This window comes from Dreissena polymorpha, chromosome 9 (assembly GCF_020536995.1).
Source record: "Dreissena polymorpha isolate Duluth1 chromosome 9, UMN_Dpol_1.0, whole genome shotgun sequence".
Taxonomy (NCBI): domain Eukaryota; kingdom Metazoa; phylum Mollusca; class Bivalvia; order Myida; family Dreissenidae; genus Dreissena; species Dreissena polymorpha.
The window spans coordinates 96,801,894-96,820,517 of NC_068363.1; the positions used below are offsets into that span (position 1 = coordinate 96,801,894).

Here is an 18,624-nt window from a genome sequence, read left to right on the forward strand (position 1 = left end):
AGCGTCTAGAAAAAAGGCCTTGGCAAACAGCGTAGACCCAGATGACTTGCCGCAGGATGCGGCGTCTCATCAGGGTTCGGCTGTTTGCTTAAAGGAATTTCTGTAAGAAATATTCTGAACATAGAAATAAATATACTTGACATCCCTAATTTTGGAAATAAATTGATCCAATTAAGAAAGATGGGAGAGTCCACGAGGCATAAATGGGTTTATTAATTTATCTAACAAAATGTGCACACAGTTTCTTTATGATAAATTGTATTCTTGATTATTGCAGGAGCTTTATTTCTGAAATGAAGTTTTTCGTGAACAAGTTGAATCAGTGTAAGTTGTTTAATTGTATTTGTATTTTATGTGTAGTCTTATCTATTAATAGGGTTCATCAAGGTACTAAAACTAAAATTATCAAGTGTTAAGCACTTCTGAAAAAATTCAGTTTATAAACATTGTCATTATACACTGTGTTTGAAGTTATATGACATTACAGCTATATAATATTAACCCTTTCCCACTCAGAGGCAAAGTGAAAATAGCTGTGTGCAAACAGCATGAAACTAGAACAGCCTGCAAGTAAATCTAGTAAGAAAGGTCTTTAATTTAGCTTAACTTTCTAAGGGACCACACATATGTCAAAATATGTATCGAAGTGGGAAAGATTTAATGATAATTGAATGTGCATGTATATATTGCTGCCTTATGTACATGGGTATTATCAATGAATGTGCATGTATTTATGACTGCCTTATATACATGGGTATTATCAATAAATGTGCATGTATATATGACTGCCTCATGTACATGGGTAGTATTAATCTTCATGTTTCTCAATGTGGATTGGAAGATAATTCATTTTACTAAGTATCAATGTGTATGATCAAAATATGTACAATTTTCATGATTTAAGTAATGAAAAACAACTTTGAAATAATCATGTTGAACGTATGGGTCAGATATGCAACTATTTGTCTGTGATATTTTCCCATTATTTTAGGTTTAGGTCCTTGTTCCTTAAAACTAGGGAAATCTTAACACAACGAACATGGTAATGTTCACAGTGAACACACTAGATAATAAGAGCTTCGTAATGTTCACAGTGAACACACTAGATAATAAGAGCTTTGTAATGTTCACAGTGAACACACTAGGTAATAAGAGCTTTGTAATGTTCACAGTGAACACACTAGATAATTAGAGGTTCGTAATGTTCACAGTGAACACACTAGATAATAAGAGCTTTGTAATGTTCACAGTGAACACTAGATAATAAGAGCTTCGTAATGTTCACAGTGAACACACTAGATAATAAGAATTTCATAATGTTCACAGTGAACACACTAGATAATAAGAGCTTCGTAATGTTCACAGTGAACACACTAGATAATAAGAGCTTCGTAATGTTCACAGTGAACACACTAGATAATAAGAGCTTCGTAATGTTCACAGTGAACACACTAGATAATAAGAGCTTCATAATGTTCATAGTGAACACACTAGATAATAAGATCTTCGTAATGTTCACAGTGAACACACTAGATAATAAGAGCTTTGTAATGTTCACAGTGAACACACTAGATAATAAGAGCTTCGTAATGTTCACAGTGAACACACTAGATAATAAGAGCTTCGTAATGTTCACAGTGAACACACTAGATAATAAGAGCTTTGTAATGTTCACAGTGAACACACTAGATAATAAGAGCTTCGTAATGTTCACAGTGAACACACTAGATAATAAGAGCTTCGTAATGTTCACAGTAAACACACTAGATAATAAGAGCTTTGTAATGTTCACAGTAAACACACTAGATAATAAGAGCTTCGTAATGTTCACAGTGAACACACTAGATAATAAGAGCTTCATAATGTTCACAGTGAACACACTAGATAATAAGAGCTTCGTAATGTTCACAGTGAACACACAAGATAATAAGAGCTTTGTAATGTTCACAGTGAACACACTAGATAATAAGAGCTTTGTAATGTTCACAGTGAACACACTAGATAATAATAGCTTCGTAATGTTCACAGTGAACACACTAGATAATATGAGCTTCGTAATGTTCACAGTGAACACACTAGATAATAAGAGCTTCATAATGTTCACAGTGAACACACAAGATAATAAGAGCTTCGTAATGTTCACAGTGAACACACTAGATAATAAGAGCTTTGTAATGTTCACAGTGAACACACTAGATAATAAGAGCTTCGTAATGTTCACAGTAAACACACTAGATAATAAGAGCTTCGTAATGTTCACAGTGAACACACAAGATAATAAGAGCTTCATAATGTTCACAGTGAACACACTAGATAATAAGAGCTTCGTAATGTTCACAGTGAACACACTAGATAATAAGAGCTTTGTAATGTTCACAGTGAACATACTAGATAATAAGAGCTTCGTAATGTTCACAGTGAACACACTAGATAATAAGAGCTTCGTTCTGGAAACAACTGGGCCTCATACATGTGTGTAAAGTGTCATCCCACTCTGCGCAAGCTTATCAGGGAAATACTTTTCGGCTTTTGTTTGTTTTAAAGAAGTCTCATCTAACCCATCCAGTTTAGGCAGAAAATGTTGTCCCTGATGAGCCTGTGTTTACTGCACAGCTTACCTGGGACGACACTTAATACATATGCATTAAGCCCATTTTTCACAGATCTCAACTCAATTATTATGAATCTAAGCCCATTGGTGGTACATGTATTGTGTTTATTGCTGGTTGCAGATGTGAGTGCGAGGGAGCACGGCTCCAACAAGCAGGTTGCCTCCAAATCGTGCGCCCTGTCCCTGGTGAGGCAGCTCTACCACCGGGGGGTCATTGAGGCCTACACGGGGGTCACCAAGAAGAAGGAGGCAGACAAGGTACACTTAGGGCTTATTTCCATAACTTTTCCTTATTTTAGCCACAATAAGATGCTGTCAGAATATAAGATGAATATTAAGAATTATGAAATATTCTGAAGTATGCACTCACACATTGTAATCTCTTGTCAAAACATTGCAGTCTACCATACACAACAGGCAAATAGACCTGTTGAGTGTTTTCACAACAAATCAATAACCATTTGATTTCAGAGGACAGCATCATGAAATTTCTGAACTTAAAAAAACTTTATTATCTGCATCCAACTGTTTAACACCATACTCAATATTTGATTAAGTAACATGTACTGGTATCTCATATCAGATGTTGGCTCTTTTTTGTGCATTTTAATTTTTACTTTTATCTCCAACTTTAGTAGCAAAATATAATTTGGTCCGGAATTAAATGTCTTCATTGTGCATTTCATTCATGCATATGTAGTGTAGTTTCAAAAGACACATATGAAAACATCAAACAACAATTTCAATTCAGAAAGTGTATGGTGCCTGGCTAAATATAAAACATGTTTTTCCATAGGTAATATGCAGCACTATAGATATTTATGACACATAACACATAACAGTAGTCTGCTATCGCAGCAGCTGAATTTGGAAACGGATTTCACACATTGAAATATGGAATTCATATCCAATAGCTAAGAGAAAATTATTTAAGTAAGTATAATGAAACACCTAATGTAACAATAATATGAATAAAATAAGGTTGGAAAAGGCAGTGTTTTGTGATTAAGATTAATGAATCATGCATTTAGGCAATAATGACTCAAAACTGTGATTTTGTTCACCAAAAATAGGCACCAGTTTATAACATGCAGTTGTTGTTTTTTCAGAAAAAAGTTGAAATTTAAACAATGAAAAGTATGGTTTATAGGTACTTGGTAGTAGAATTTAATGATATTATGTTGCTGCTTGCTGTGTCCATTCAAAATTGTCATTAAATATTATATGGACTTGTTCACAGTTTTTTGATTGTAAATGTTGATGGCAGTAACAAACGTGCTATTATTTTTCATATTTTGATGTTATAATTATAAAAAAATGAGTATATTTTTTAAACATTTTTCTTGTTATTTTGCTTCATTGAATATAATGCATACATTCTGTTTTGAAACAACAATTTTTTTTCAAAACTGTAAATTAGTCCCTTTATAGGAGGTTGATAATATTTTGGAAATACCAGTGGAAAATGTGCTGTATGTAAAATTTTAATAAAGCAAACTAATATTTGAATGTACTGATAATTTGTGTTGTTATTCCCAGTTATTGCCCCTTTCAGATAGAGCCCTATGATGTAGCTGTATCCCCAGAGATTGAGCAGCAACTGGACTCCTGCCTACAGCAGTGGGACCTCAGACCAGAAATACCAGTAAGTAGTTTCCAGCAGTAGAATGTAAAGTGAGAAATAAATGCAGCCCCGCTCTGGGAAAACAGGACTTAATGAATGCTTGTGCGCAAAGTGTATTACCAGATGAACCTGTGCAGTCCGCAAATGCTAGTGAGAGACGAAACCTTCGACCTGTATGGTATTTTTCATTTGAAGGAAGTCTATTCTCTGCAAAAATCTTATGTAGGTGGAAAGTGTTTTCCCTGATTAGGGTTTGGGGAATGCACAGACACTTTATGTACATTCATTAAACCCCATTTTCTAGAGCCCGGCTCAAAAGTAAATAAGTGGTATTTCAGTTAAAAGTTGAAAAACCTGTGTAACCTCTTTGTGTGCAGGATTGTTTTATCAAGTACTATTTGTTTTAATAGTTTACTTGTAGATGTGTAGCTTTGTATACTTTTAATTTATATTATATAAATATTAAATATGCTTATTTGATAACATTTGTTAAGGGGTTATGCAAGTTACGGTTGAAGATTGTTATACCCCCATTACCATTGGTAAATGACTATGTCATTTATCATTAGATTTTAAAATAACTTGGTACATTTGATCACAATCATGGAACGGTGTGTTGTGTGTAAAAAGTACGTCAATATCTCCAAGGTCAAGGTCACACTTGGAGTTCAAGGGTCAAATGCTTGTCCGGGCCATAACTTTATCATTTATTGTGAGATTTTAAAATCATTTGGCAAATTTGTTCACCATCATGGGACGGTGTTTCGCTTGAAAGAATTACATCCTTATCTCCAAGGTCAAGGTCACACTTTGAGTTCAAAGATAAAAAATGGCCATAAATAACCTTGTCGGGGCAATAACTATGTCGTTCATTGTGAGATTTTAAAATCATTTGGCACATTTGTTCACCATCATTGAACTGTGTGTCCCGAGAAAGAATTACGTTGATATCTCCAAGGTGAAAGTCACACTTTAAGTTCAAAGGTAAAAAATGGCCATAAATGAGCTTGTCCGGGCCATAACTATGTTGTTCATTGTGAGATTTTAAAATCATACGGCACATTTGTTCACCATCATTGGCCGGTGTGTCGCACGAAAGAATTACGTCCTTATCTCCAAGGTCAAGGTCACACTTTGAGTTCAAAGGTCAAAAATGGCCATAAATGAGCTTGTCCGGGCCATAAATATGTCATTCATTGTGAGATTTTAAAATTACTTGGTACATTTGTTCACAATCATTGGACAATGTGTCATTTGAAAGAATTACGTTGATATCTCCAAGGTCTAGGTCACACTTGGAGTTCAAAAGTGAAAAATGGCCATAAATGAGCTTGTCCAGGCCATAACTATGTCATTCATTGTGAGATTTTAAAATGACTCTGTACATTAACTTTGTTCACAGTCATTGGAAGGAGTGTCATGCGAAAGAATTCAAGAGTTCAAAGGTCAAAATGGCCATAAATAATAATGGCATAATAATTCTTAAAAATCACCATAAATTATATTCTCTTGTTTTGTGAAGACATCATGCAAAATAGTCTGTGTCAATGCGGCACGTGGGGGTATACGTTACGTCTGTGACAAAGCTCTAGTTTTAATCTAACTTAGATTTAAGCTTTGCTCTGGAACAACGGGTTAAATGCATGGGCATAAAGTGTTGTCCCAGATAAGCCTGTTCAGCCCACACAGGCTTTCCACTTTTATGGTGTATGTCATTAGAACAAAGTCTCATGTCGGAAATTAAGTTTAGATGGCAAGTATCCTCTCTGATCAGCCTGTGCAGACTGCACAGCTAATCTTGCACATCACTTTACTCACATGCATTAAGCCCATTATTCCCTGAATGAGTCTCCTACTGTGTTTCTCCTGTCTCCCCTCAGCCGCCCAACCAGGAGGGTGTGTCCACTCTGGTCAACCGGACGGTGCTGGATGAGTTCCGACCCGGCATGAAGAAGCCCGGGGGTGTGGTATCCTGGGCCCCTCCCACCCCCAACTGGAACCCCTGGACCAACTGTAACATCGACGAGGGACCCCTCGCCACTGTAAGTCTGCAACATCAACAGGACAAACTATAAACTGTGTCTGTTTGCGACTTAATTTCATGATTACAAATACAATTTGGAAAAGTGTTTTTGTTTATTCTATACAAGTTATCAATTATCACTAAAACAAAAAATGAAATGAACATAAACATGTCAGAGAAAATATTACTACACAAAAAGCTTCTTACCTCTAAACATATGAAAGAAAACCATCGATTGGAAATTTGAGAATAAAATTTGGGAAATAAATCCCTAAAGGCTTCCACAGATGTTTGTGAACTTGTGTATGTCTCTGTTGACTGCAGGCAAGCCTTGCCAGCACCAGTGAGGACCTGTACAACAGCCTGGAGCAGCAGAAGGCCCATGACCCTGACCTACAGCGGGTGGGTACACCATTTACATGTGGGTTAGTGGGTACACCTTGCATGTGGGGTTACTGGGTACACCTTACACGTGGGGTTAGTGGATACACCTTACATGTAGGGTGAGTGGGTACATCTTACATGTAGGGTTAGTGGGTACACTTTACACGTGGGGTTAGTGGGTACACCTTACACATGGGGTTAGTGGGAACAACTTATGTGTGGGGTTAGCGGGAACACCTGATATGTGGGGTTAGCGCGAACACCTTACACATGGGGTTAGTGCGAACACCCTACAGGTGGGGTTAGTTGGTACACCTTACATGTGGGGTTAGTGGGAACACCATACACGTGGGGTTTGTGGGTACACCTTACAGGTGGGGTTAGTGGGTAAGGTGACACTTTGGGTTAGTGGGTACAACTTACATGTGGGGTAAGTGGGTACACTTAACATCTGAGGTTAGTGGGTAAGGTGACACTTTGGGTTAGTGGGTACACCTTACATGTGGGATTAGTGGGAACACCTTAAGGGTGGGGTTCGTGGGTAAGGTGACACTTTGGTTTAGTGAATACACCTTACATGTAGGGTTAGTGGGAACACCTTACAGGTGGGGGTAGTGGGTAAGGTGACACTTTGGGTTAGTAGGTACACGTTACACATGGGGTTAATTGGTAACCTTACATGTGGGTAAGTGGGTACACCTTACACATGGGGTTAATGGGTTCACCTTACACATTGGGTTAGTGGGTACACCTTACACATGGGTTAGTGGGTACACCTTACAGGTGGGGTTAGTTGGTACACCTTACATGTGGGGTTAGTGGGTGACCTTACAGGTGGGGTTAGTGGGTACACCTTACACATGGGTTAATGGGTACACCTTACATGTGGGGTTAGTGGGTGACCTTACACATGGGTAAGTGGGTACACCTTACACATGGGGCTCGTTGGTACACCTTTCACATGGGGTTAGTGGGTACACCTTACATGTGGGGTTAGTGGGTACACCTTAGACATGGGGTTAGTTGGTACACCTTACACATGGGGTGATGGGTACACCTTACATGTGGGGTTAGTGGGTACACCTTACATGTGGGGTTACTTGGTACACCATACAGGTGGGGTTAGTTGGTACACCATACACATGGGGTTTAGTGGGTGCACCTAATGTGGGGTTAGTGGGTACACCTTACATGTGGGGTTAGTTGGTACACCTTACATGTGGGGTTAGTGGGTAAACCTTACATGTGGGGTTAGTGGATACACCTTACACATGGTGTTAGTGGGTACACCTTACAGGTGGGGTTAGTTGGTACACCTTACACATCGGGTTAGTGGGTACACCTAACACGTGGGGTTAGTGGGTAACCTTACACATAGGGTTAGTAGGTACACCTTACACATGGGGTTAGTAGGTACACCTTACACATGGGGTTAGTGGGTACACCTTACATGTGTGGTTAGTGGGTACACCTTACACATGGGGTTAGCGGGTAAACCTTACACATCGGGTTAGTGGGTACACCTTACACATCAGGTTAGTGGGTACACCTTACGGGTGGGGTTAGTTGATACACCTTACACATCGGGTTAGTGGGTACACCTTACAGGTAGGGTTAGTTGGTACACCTTACATGTGGGGTTAGTTGGTACACCTTACCCATGGGTTAGTTGGTACACCTTACAGGTGGGGTTAAGTGGGTAAGGTGACACTTTGGGTTAGTGGGTACACCTTACATGTGGGGTAAGTGGGTACACCTTACATGTGGGGTTAGTGGGTTCACCTTTAATGTGGGGTTAGTGGGTAAACCTAATATGGGGCTAGTGGGTGCACCTTATGTGGGGCTAGTGGGTAAACCTTAAATAATGGGGTTAGTGGGTATACTTTACACGTGGGGTTATTGTTTGCACCTTACTCATGGGGTTGGTAAATGCCCTCTGTTGAGTGGTGATCAGGGTTTTCATTATGAAGTTGATGGAGCTTTAAATAAAATCTAAGCAATCTGATATGTAACCTTAAAGTTTTAAAGAAACACTTTTCTCATGATTTTAATTCAAAGAACTTATGGGCAAACTATTAAAAATAATAACCCCGGGAGTCTTTATAATACAAGTTTAAGCATACAAATGTTTATAGTATATTTGGAAATTTGAAGTACTAAAGTTAAATGAAGATGACTGAGTTGCACTGTACATTTGTGTGTATTGTAGATGCTGTCTGAGAGAGCCAGGTTACCAGTGCACAATGCCCAGGACCATATCCTGCAAACTGTGGCTTCATACCCTGTCACTATCATCCGTGGGGAGACTGGCTGTGGGAAAACCACACAGGTAAGCTGTCACTATCATCCGTGGGAAGACTGGCTGTGGGAAAACCACACAGGTAAACTGTCACTATCATCTGTGCGGAGACTGACTGTGGGAAAACCACACAGGTAAGCTGTCACTATCATCTGTGGGGAGACTGACTGTTGGAAAACCACATAGGTAAGCTGTCACTATCATCGGTGGGGAGACTGACTGTGGGAAAACCACACAGGTAATCTGTCACTATCATCTGTGGGGAGACTGACTGTGGGAAAACCACACAGGTAAACTGTCACTATCATTTGTGGGGAGATTGGCTGTGGAAAAAACACACAGGTAAGTTGTCACTATCATCCGTGGGGAGACTGACTGTGGGAAAACCACACAGGTAAGCTGTCACTGTCATCTGTGGGGAGACTGACTGTGGGAAAACCACACAGGTAAGCTGTCACTATCATCTGTGGGGAGACTGACTGTGGGAAAACCACACAGGTAAACTGTCACTATCACCCGTGGGGAGATTGGCTGTGGAAAAACCACACAGGTAAGCTATCACTATCATCTGTGGGGAGACTGACTGCGGGAAAACCACACTAAGAGACACTAAGTTAACTTTAACAATACAAAGTCTCAAAGTTCCTTTCACAGCCATAACCTTGCCATATATTGATGAATTTTAATATAACTTGACACAAATGGAAACCATCTTATGATCACATGTGGTCTGTAATACAGATCTAAATATATCAGAGGTCAAAGTCACACGAACATGTTCAAGGTCAAACTTGGCTTGAAAATTGCTGTCTCGGCCATATCTTTGCCAGAAAGTGATGGATTTGACAAAAACTTGGTGCAAATGTAAACCATCATTAGACAAGATTATGTGTTTAAAATGCGTCTCCATACCTCAAAGGTAAAAGTCACAATCCCTGGTACAAAGGTCAAATTTTGCCAAAACATTCCTTTTTGTCCCCTACCGGTGAAACCGGAGGGGACTTATGGTTTGCGCTCTGTGTGTCAGTCAGTCAGTCAGTCCGTCACACTTTTCTGGATCCTGCGATAACTTTAAAAGTTCTTCATATTCTTTCATGAAACTTGAAACATGGATAGATGGCAATATGGAGATTACGCACGTCCTTTCATTTTGTTCCTATGTCGAAAATTCTGGTTGCTATGGCAACACATATAGAAAAATCTGACAATGGTGGAGTTTCACTGGTAGGGGACCATATTGCTTGACAATAGTCTTGTTTGACTGTAACTTTGTCATTTATCATGCAATTTAAAAATAATATTCCTATTTTGACCACTTTGAAGAGGTGGAATGTGGCTTGTATCATCTGTCTCCCTACCTCAAAAGTCAAGGTCACTCATAGGGGTCAACAGTCAAAAATTTATCCATATATTATAGCTTGTTTTTGACATTATTGAAGTTTGAGACAAAAGTTGAAAAATGGGGCATCCATGATATAAGGACACATGTCTTATAAGACCCTTGATTTGCCTTTTAAGCAGTACGTTTTTCCACCGTTCAACAGTTTTCATCCAATTTACACCTAACTTTATATTCTGATTTTTTTTCTGAGAGATGACAAACTAATCAGTATGCATGTGTGTGTTTTCAGGTGCCCCAGTTTATCCTGGACCACATGATTGCCCAGGGGTGTGGGGCAGACTGTGGCATCATCATTACACAGGTACGCAATCAAATGGTGTATAATTATGGGCTTCATTGTGATTTCTTCTTTGTTTGAAAACCTGGAATAAAGCGCACAGGGTTAGCCTTTGGGATGGTCTTTGTCCATTGTGTGTCATCAGTAAATATCAATTAACTTTTCATTTAAACGACATCTCCTCCTAAATCAACGGGCATATTTTAATGAAATTAAACAGAAATGGAAGGCCAAGTGGTTTGGTATTTGGCATGTATCATTGTATATTGATCCTGTACATAGTTTGTTCACATAATCCCCATTATTTAGTTCAAATAATGCCTCTGGGGTCATATGTATTTGGTGAAAACTTCTTCTCTGACACCGGGCGCTTTTGGTAAGTAACGTTTTATAGTGGTCCTCTGCTAAGTTCAAATCATTCCTCAAATCAAATTAATGACTTAAATACTAAATTAAGATAAAGTTTAAAAAAAATCTCTGAAACTGCAAAGAAAAAAAACGTTAACGTTGGTCATAACTTTTGCAATATTGAAGATAGCAACTTGATATTTGGCATACATGTGTATCTCATGAAGCTGCACATTTTGAGTGGTGGAAGTTCAAGGTCAAGGTCAAATTCAAGGTCAAAGGTCAACAACAAAAAAATAATTAAAAATTATTTCAAAGCGGCGTTCTCATGAAGCTGCACATTTTGAGTGGTGGAAGTTCAAGGTAATCCTTCAAGGTCAAAGGTCAAAAAAATAATAATTTGTATTTCAAAGCCGCGCAATAGGGGGCATTGTGTTTTTTGACGAACACATCTCTTGTTATAATAAAAACTTCAATTTGTTCTCATACTGCCTCAGACCACATTAAGTCTTGTATTACTTCATTGTGCATTATATGCTAGATAAATAACCTGTTGACATTATGGGATTAATGATAACAACAAACTGCTTTCAACACAACAATAGGTTGTAAAAATAAAAGGAGGTCAGTTTTGACAGCTATCCTGTATACTCAAGAATGATAGGCTGCATGGGCTGATGGTAATTAGGTACAAAAATTGATACAAACTACTAGGTACCCTTGTTGTTGGTTTTTAATAAGGAACAAGTATTCAAATAGCAAAAAAATATTCAAACAATTTTTATCATTTGAACATTTGAATGATCAAATATTTCTTGCCATGTCTAAATCGTATAGAACAGAGCAGGTATATGAATACTCTGTTATTAGTCCCTCTATGCTTTTGCTCACTCTTGTGTATGACTTGTCCATAGCAGGTATATGTATACTCTGTTATTAATCCCTCTATGCTTTTGCTCACTTGTGTATGACTTGTCCATAGCAGGTATATGTATACTCTGTTATTAGTCCCTCTATGCTTTTGCTCACTCTTGTGTATGACTTGTCCATAGCAGGTATATGTATACTCTGTTATTAGTCCCTCTATGCTTTTGCTCACTCTTGTGTATGACTTGTCCATAGCAGGTATATGTATACTCTGTTATTAGTCCCTCTATGCGTTTGCTCACTCTTGTGTATGACTTGTCCATAGCAGGTATATGTATACTCTGTTATTAGTCCCTCTATGCGTTTGCTCACTCTTGTGTATGACTTGTCCATAGCAGGTATATGTATACTCTGTTTATTAGTCCCTCTATGCGTTTGCTCACTCTTGTGTATGACTTGTCCATAGCAGGTATACTCTGTTATAAGTCCCTCTATGCGTTTGCTCACTCTTGTGTATGACTTGTCCACAGCCGAGAAGGATCAGTGCTATCTCCATTGCTGAGCGTGTTGCCGTGGAGAGAGCTGAGCACTTGGGCCTCAGTGTGGGCTATAGTGTGCGCTTTGTAGTGTTTTATACAGGAAGGAAAAGGGGCGTGGTGCAAAATTTCAAAAAAGGGCACTTTAGCGCGCGACATCCATAAAAAGGGCACAAATATATCTGTATAGTGACTTAATAACAAGCTTTGTTACACACAAACATTGTATGTATATTTTTTTGATTTATTGTTGAATAATTAAACCAACAAAATCCAGAATGTATATTTTATTATGTGTTTTATATTTTCATGTAGTAACAAAAAACAAGATTAAACACCATAGGATATATATCTTATACAAACTTTAGCTTTTCAAAGAAGTCTTAGAATACTGTTAAATGAGTTACCCTCTTAAACAATTATTTATATTTAAAAGTTACACACATTGCACAAACAAGTCCATTGTTTTCATTTGTTTGTTGTTGTTTTTAACAAAATTTTACATTATCCTTCTCTTCTTTTTCAGGAACAACTTGACGACCTTTCTCATGTCAATGTCACAATGAGATTTTGTGTTCAGCTTTATGATGAGTAATTTGTTTGTAGTCATAACTTCAAGTCGGTTTCTGTGTTCAGTGACTATGAGCTTCACTTGAGAAAACACTCTTTCAACAGCAGCAGTGGAAAGAATTAGAGTTTCATATGCACCCAGGAGTTTTTTGATGTTCGGAAACAGGTGCCCTACCAATTCTTGTTTGTCGCTCAGCTGCTTCAAGATGAGTTTGGGTGACCTGGCCTCCGAGTTTGCATGGAACTTGACTTTCAGGTCTGCCCACTCTGCTAGCAGTTCTTCCTCTGGCAGTTGAAAGTGGCCGGCAAGCTGGATGATTTCCTGCTCCCCATGCAGGGCGATTTGCTCCTGTGTCACATGGCTGAAGTCTAGTGCAGCCATTGCCGTGATAAGCTCTGAATGATCCAGCCGCTCTTGAAGGTGCTCCAGTAACGTGTCAATAAACTTGTTCCTTGCAGTTTGTACTCTGTCATGATCAGTTTCCTCAATCCCTAGTTTTTCGGCCACTGATGACACCTTGGACAAGAATGGCCCAGCTCGTGTCTTCATGCGCTGTAGGTTCAGTACTGTAGATTCCAGTTGGGGTTGGACTGACGACAGGTCTACATCGGCCCTTTCAAACAGCAACGTCAGTCTTGCCAACACTGTGCAGACGTCACACAAAAGGTGAATGTAGTACAACTTGTCATATTTTTTCATTAGCTTCAGGAGAACACTCGCAGAAGCTCCAGAGTGATCACCCAGCTTTTTGTCCCGCCCACTAGATATGGCATTTTCTAGATCCATGCATATTGGTTCATACAGTTTTCGGATCGATTGAAGAGCATTTTCGTGACTAAGCCATCTTGTGTGCACAGCCTTTTTCACGGTCAAGTTTTGCTTGGTGTCACTGGAACCTAGTTCTCTTATTAAATCCTGGATGGCATCTAGGCTGCCTGACTTGACTGTACTGAAGTGGTAGTATTTCCATAGTGCTGTTAGCAGCTCATCAATAGCATCAATTTCTGTCACACTACTAAACGCCTTCGACACAGCCAGTTGCAAACGATGATTCATACAGTGGACTGGTATCACCCGAGGATTGTCCCTTTGGATTTGTGCAACTACACCGTTTTTCTTCCCAACCATCACGGAAGGTCCGTCACTGGCAAACGACGTCATCTTGCCAAGGTCAATTTTGGCGGTCTTCATGTAGTCTTTAATGGACGAGTAGATGACGTCAGCGGTGCCGTTGGGAAGTTGGATGTCTTGCAGGAAGGCCAAATTCATGGTTCCGTTAGCAACATACTTAGCAACCAACGCAAGATGTTTCCTGCTGCTGACGTCGGTGTACTCGTCCACCATCAAGCCGAAGACCTCGCTGTTAGTAACCCGCTGCTGTACATCTTCTTCCACAGTGTCGGCCTGGCACTGTAGAAACTCGCCAACTATTAATGGACTTGTGTACTGGGCGTTCTTGGCTTTATTCAAATATCCTAGGTTTGTAGCCCCTAACTCAACGCAGAGGTCCACCAGCGGCTTAAATAGTGTTGTGTGGGGTAGATTATGTTGAATTAGGAAGTAGAGCACCTTCTGGGCATCGACGAGTGCTTTCCCTTCCTTTGATTCCATTTCCTTGTTGACCTGGTCGATCTGCGAAGCATTATTCAGCTCAGCAGAAACGCACGACTGGTGCTGGGCGGAGCTTTCGTGACGTGTAATTGCATCCAGTCGTAGAGATGAAAACCATTTTTTGCATAGCGCACAAAACAAACAGTCATAGCTATGTCCGTCATCACTCATTTTAGTTTCACACTGGAGCCATGGCCGACCTTCCTTCCATTTCTCGTTGAAACAAGATGCATGTCCGGCGTTTTTGCGTTTACCACTATCGCAGTTTTCCCCGTTTACGTTGTCAGTTACGCTGTGCGTAGTGACTTGCTCGCGCGTCACATCAGAAACCTGCTCCGCCCTGAAATGAAAAAATATATTTTACAATGTGTGCTACTAACACCCTTAGATATTAACGAAATGTTATAAAAATACTTATTAAACTAATAATTCATAAATTGATTAAGTGATTTCTCAATACTCAGACATTGTTGTTATAAAAATGCAAAATATATATTTTAATATTAGGTTCGAGTTCGAACCCTAAGCGGCCGTGAACATTAATGTCACCAATCAGTTAATAATAAATGAATAGAAATTCGTTAAACACAACAATATTCCGTAATGTACATGTAAGCGACAGTAATAGCATTTACATCAAAATATTTAAGAAAACGACGGGAAATTGTAAGAATGTCACAGGACCTCATTTCCATTAAGAAGTTATTGTCTTTTGTATGGTTATAATAGATCGTTACCTTTCGGTTCCGTCAGTCCTCTGCACAAATTTCAATAAACTAACATTGTTTTTCGCCACTTTTGCATTATCCTTTTGAAGTTGTGTCAACCTCCGTTTGCACGACGGCATTTTCCGTTTCACAGCTTATTAAGCTATTATGGCAGAAAACAACTATTTCTGAACTTTTTTCCTGGAGACCAACGAAATAAAATGAAGCACAAGCACAAGTAATATCGAAAATACATGTACATATGTCCAATGCACTTATCTACTTTTCTACATTCGAAAATAAATCTGAATGAGAACATTTTAATATTCAAGCAAAGTTATATCACATATCTGGATATTTTGTTGCGCCAGTTGTTGTTTTTATTCTTGACACGTAGGGCCCAATAGGTGTTGGCATGTACATTGACACGTATACCAAATATACATGATATACAACTGGCTTCCCTGTCAGCACTCAAGTCGAGGATCCTTTATATGACAACTGGGCTTTCAAATAACTTAATTATTTTATTTTTATTTAATAAATGACATGGTGAAATATGCATGTACTAAAATTAAAGTGTTGCCGCATAAAATTGTAAACGGGTATTGTTTTCACTTTGAACTTTCATGACCACGTGTTGTATTGTGTACATTTTATTTCGCAAAAAGTGTAACTAGGAACGGCGCCGTACTGTCTTTTGTTCATTGTCAATTAATTCAATACACGTTAATTGGTCTCCGATATAAAATTGTTTTGCTTACAAAGCAATTTGCATCAATTTCTAATTTACGTTTCGTCGAAAGTGGAATGCCATAAGGGTCATAATGTTCTTAATTGAACCAATGGTGCAGGCCTACTACTGTTACAACAATTAACAACTTTTGGCCAAACAGGGTCCAAGACGGGGTATCAACTTCTTTGCCGACATTCACACGTTATTGTAATCAAAACATCGTGACAATAAACAAGCACGTGCTCCAATTAAGCGCGGTCTGCCTAACCGTGAACAGCAAACGTGTTAAGATTGTCGTCTGCTACAATTCATCAACACACATCTACTGTGAGCCTGCGCCAATTGTATTGGATAGGAGGCGGAGCGTTATTTTAATCGACAGCTTTAATATGAGCCTTCGACAATTGTATTGGATAGGAGGCGGAGCGTTATTTTAATCGGCAGCTTTAATATGTCACGGGTTGCTATTTTCGGCGTATGGCCAATTTTCAGGAAGTACAGTGGACGTCATGGGGTTTGTAATCGGCGTATGGAAACAATTATCGGGCGTAATATACGGCTGTACGCCGCTTAGTGCAATCCCAGTTAAAATTAATTTTTATTAACTTAAAACTGTTTTACATTAAATTGAAATCAAATCAATAATTATATTTTACAGATACAACTGGTGTTTTTTTAAATTAAATTACGCGTAAAAATAAATGTTGTGATATAACTGAATTATGCATGAAATGCACAATTTCCACGTGAATAACATCGAGGTTTTCATCAAGTCTCCTAAGTAACTGTGCACGATTGTATCCGGACCGATTAGTGTTACAAAGCCACTGAAATTATCGATTGATACTGACACATGGTTATTCACGCATCACGAATTCACAACCGCGCGAATCTTCGCTGATAATAGTCGGCTTAAAAGCTTGGTTAAGAGGCAATAAAGATGTTATCAATAAGGTCGCGCACGGCGGAAAACAGGACGGCGGCCTTTGAAAAAGGCAGCGTGGCGCTGATTTGCTTTGAAAGGGGCAGCGAGGCGCTTCAAAAAAGCGGCGTGGCGCCGCGCCACGCTAAAACGGCCTGGATAAAACACTAGCTTTGAGACCGTCATGCCCCGTCCCTACGGAGCTATCATGTACTGCACTGTGGGTAAGCCATGATTGCAGCATGAAAAAGGAAACGTTTTGTTTCTAAACCCTCTCCAAGTCAGAAGCAAGGTGAAAATGGCTGTATACAACTAGCATAAAACCAGTTTGCAAGTAACTTGCAGTCTGTTCAGGTTTAGTGCTGTTTGCTATCATCAGTATCTTAGGTTTGTAAATGAAGCCTTTAACATTCGAATTTTAAAAGAAAGGACATACATTTATTTTGATTTTCTAAGGGACAACAATCTCATTAAAGTGCGTACTGAAAAGTAAAGTTTGTAAAGTGTTGTTTTGTCTACTTATCCTTGATAATACTTTATTAGTCCACTATTAACCTTAATTTAATTGCTAATTATACATTATTCTTCCATAAACTCTTGGCCACACATAGCTATACTATCATTGAACAATAATATTTTTCTTTGATGTATGTTTCACTATTTCACTTTACTTCTGTAGTTTACTAATTATGTGTTTTAAATACAGGCACGTTTTTGAGACGTTTGGAGAATGGTTTACGTGGAGTCTCACATGTCATCGTAGATGAAATCCATGAGCGGGATCTTAACGTAAGAAAGCCATGATGAATGTGGTGGTGCAAGTTTTAGCTCAACTATTCATAAAATAGTCCTAGCTATACTGCTCACCAAAATGTTTACGTCTGCATAATGCCCTGGTTAAGGTGAACATGCAACCTCTGAATACCGGTAGCACTTTTTTTTACCACCGGTATTTAATTTAAACTTTACACATGGGGTCATTGCCTGAGGTCACTGAGCAAGTTTCATAACTCTGACCTGAAATGAAGCCAAATTTTGCCTTTTTTTGGTTTTTAACATCTCTATATCCCAGTTTCTGACAGGTATTGAAGTAAAACGGAACTTGTGTTCAAGTTGTTATATATGGTCTCTGACCAAGACCTATAACTTTTATTAGACTTTTAGCAGGATTATGCCCCCTTTAGTTCTTAAAAATTTAAGGTTGAAATTCAGGTCAAAGTTTGCATTCCACAAGCATATATGTCTGTTACTACTACAGAGTACAGATATTCAAATGAAACTGTGACTTCAGACTGATTTCCTGCTGGTGTTGCTACGTGACATGGTGAGGGCGTTCCCCAACCTGCGGGTCATCCTCATGTCAGCCACTGTGGACACCACACTCTTCACTGACTACTTCGGCAACTGTCAGGTCGTGGAGGTGTACGGACGCACCTTTCCTGTGCAAGGTCTGGCTTTTCTGAACAGCTCCTTTTGTGTTATTTCGTTTGAGCTTCTCTCTTGGAAAATAGGGTTTCATGCATGTGTGTAAAGTGTCGTCCCAGATTAAACAGGGATGACATTTCCTGCTTAAACTGAATTTACATTACGAAAGACTGTTTCAAACTGAAAATTTAAAAAAAAGCAGAAATTGTCAGATTGAGTGGACTGTGCAGGCTCATCTGGTGCGACGCCTTATCCACTTGCATTAAACCCTATTTTCCCAG

General features: G+C 39.0%; 1 protein-coding gene across 3 annotated transcripts in view; it reads left to right on the forward strand.

The window, feature by feature from the left end:
* LOC127844561 (ATP-dependent RNA helicase A-like) overlaps nt 1-18,624 on the forward strand; it is a 57,637-nt gene that overhangs the window by 14,744 nt on the left and 24,269 nt on the right. For all 3 annotated transcript variants that reach the window (XM_052374914.1, XM_052374915.1, XM_052374916.1), the window contains 11 exons: nt 278-324; nt 2,733-2,869; nt 4,167-4,256; nt 6,116-6,277; nt 6,583-6,660; nt 8,852-8,971; nt 10,573-10,644; nt 12,366-12,461; nt 17,097-17,142; nt 17,625-17,707; nt 18,210-18,366. In XM_052374914.1, the coding sequence (XP_052230874.1) occupies nt 278-324; nt 2,733-2,869; nt 4,167-4,256; nt 6,116-6,277; nt 6,583-6,660; nt 8,852-8,971; nt 10,573-10,644; nt 12,366-12,461; nt 17,097-17,142; nt 17,625-17,707; nt 18,210-18,366 (1,088 nt within the window). The remainder of the gene's footprint in view (nt 1-277; nt 325-2,732; nt 2,870-4,166; nt 4,257-6,115; nt 6,278-6,582; nt 6,661-8,851; nt 8,972-10,572; nt 10,645-12,365; nt 12,462-17,096; nt 17,143-17,624; nt 17,708-18,209; nt 18,367-18,624) is intronic.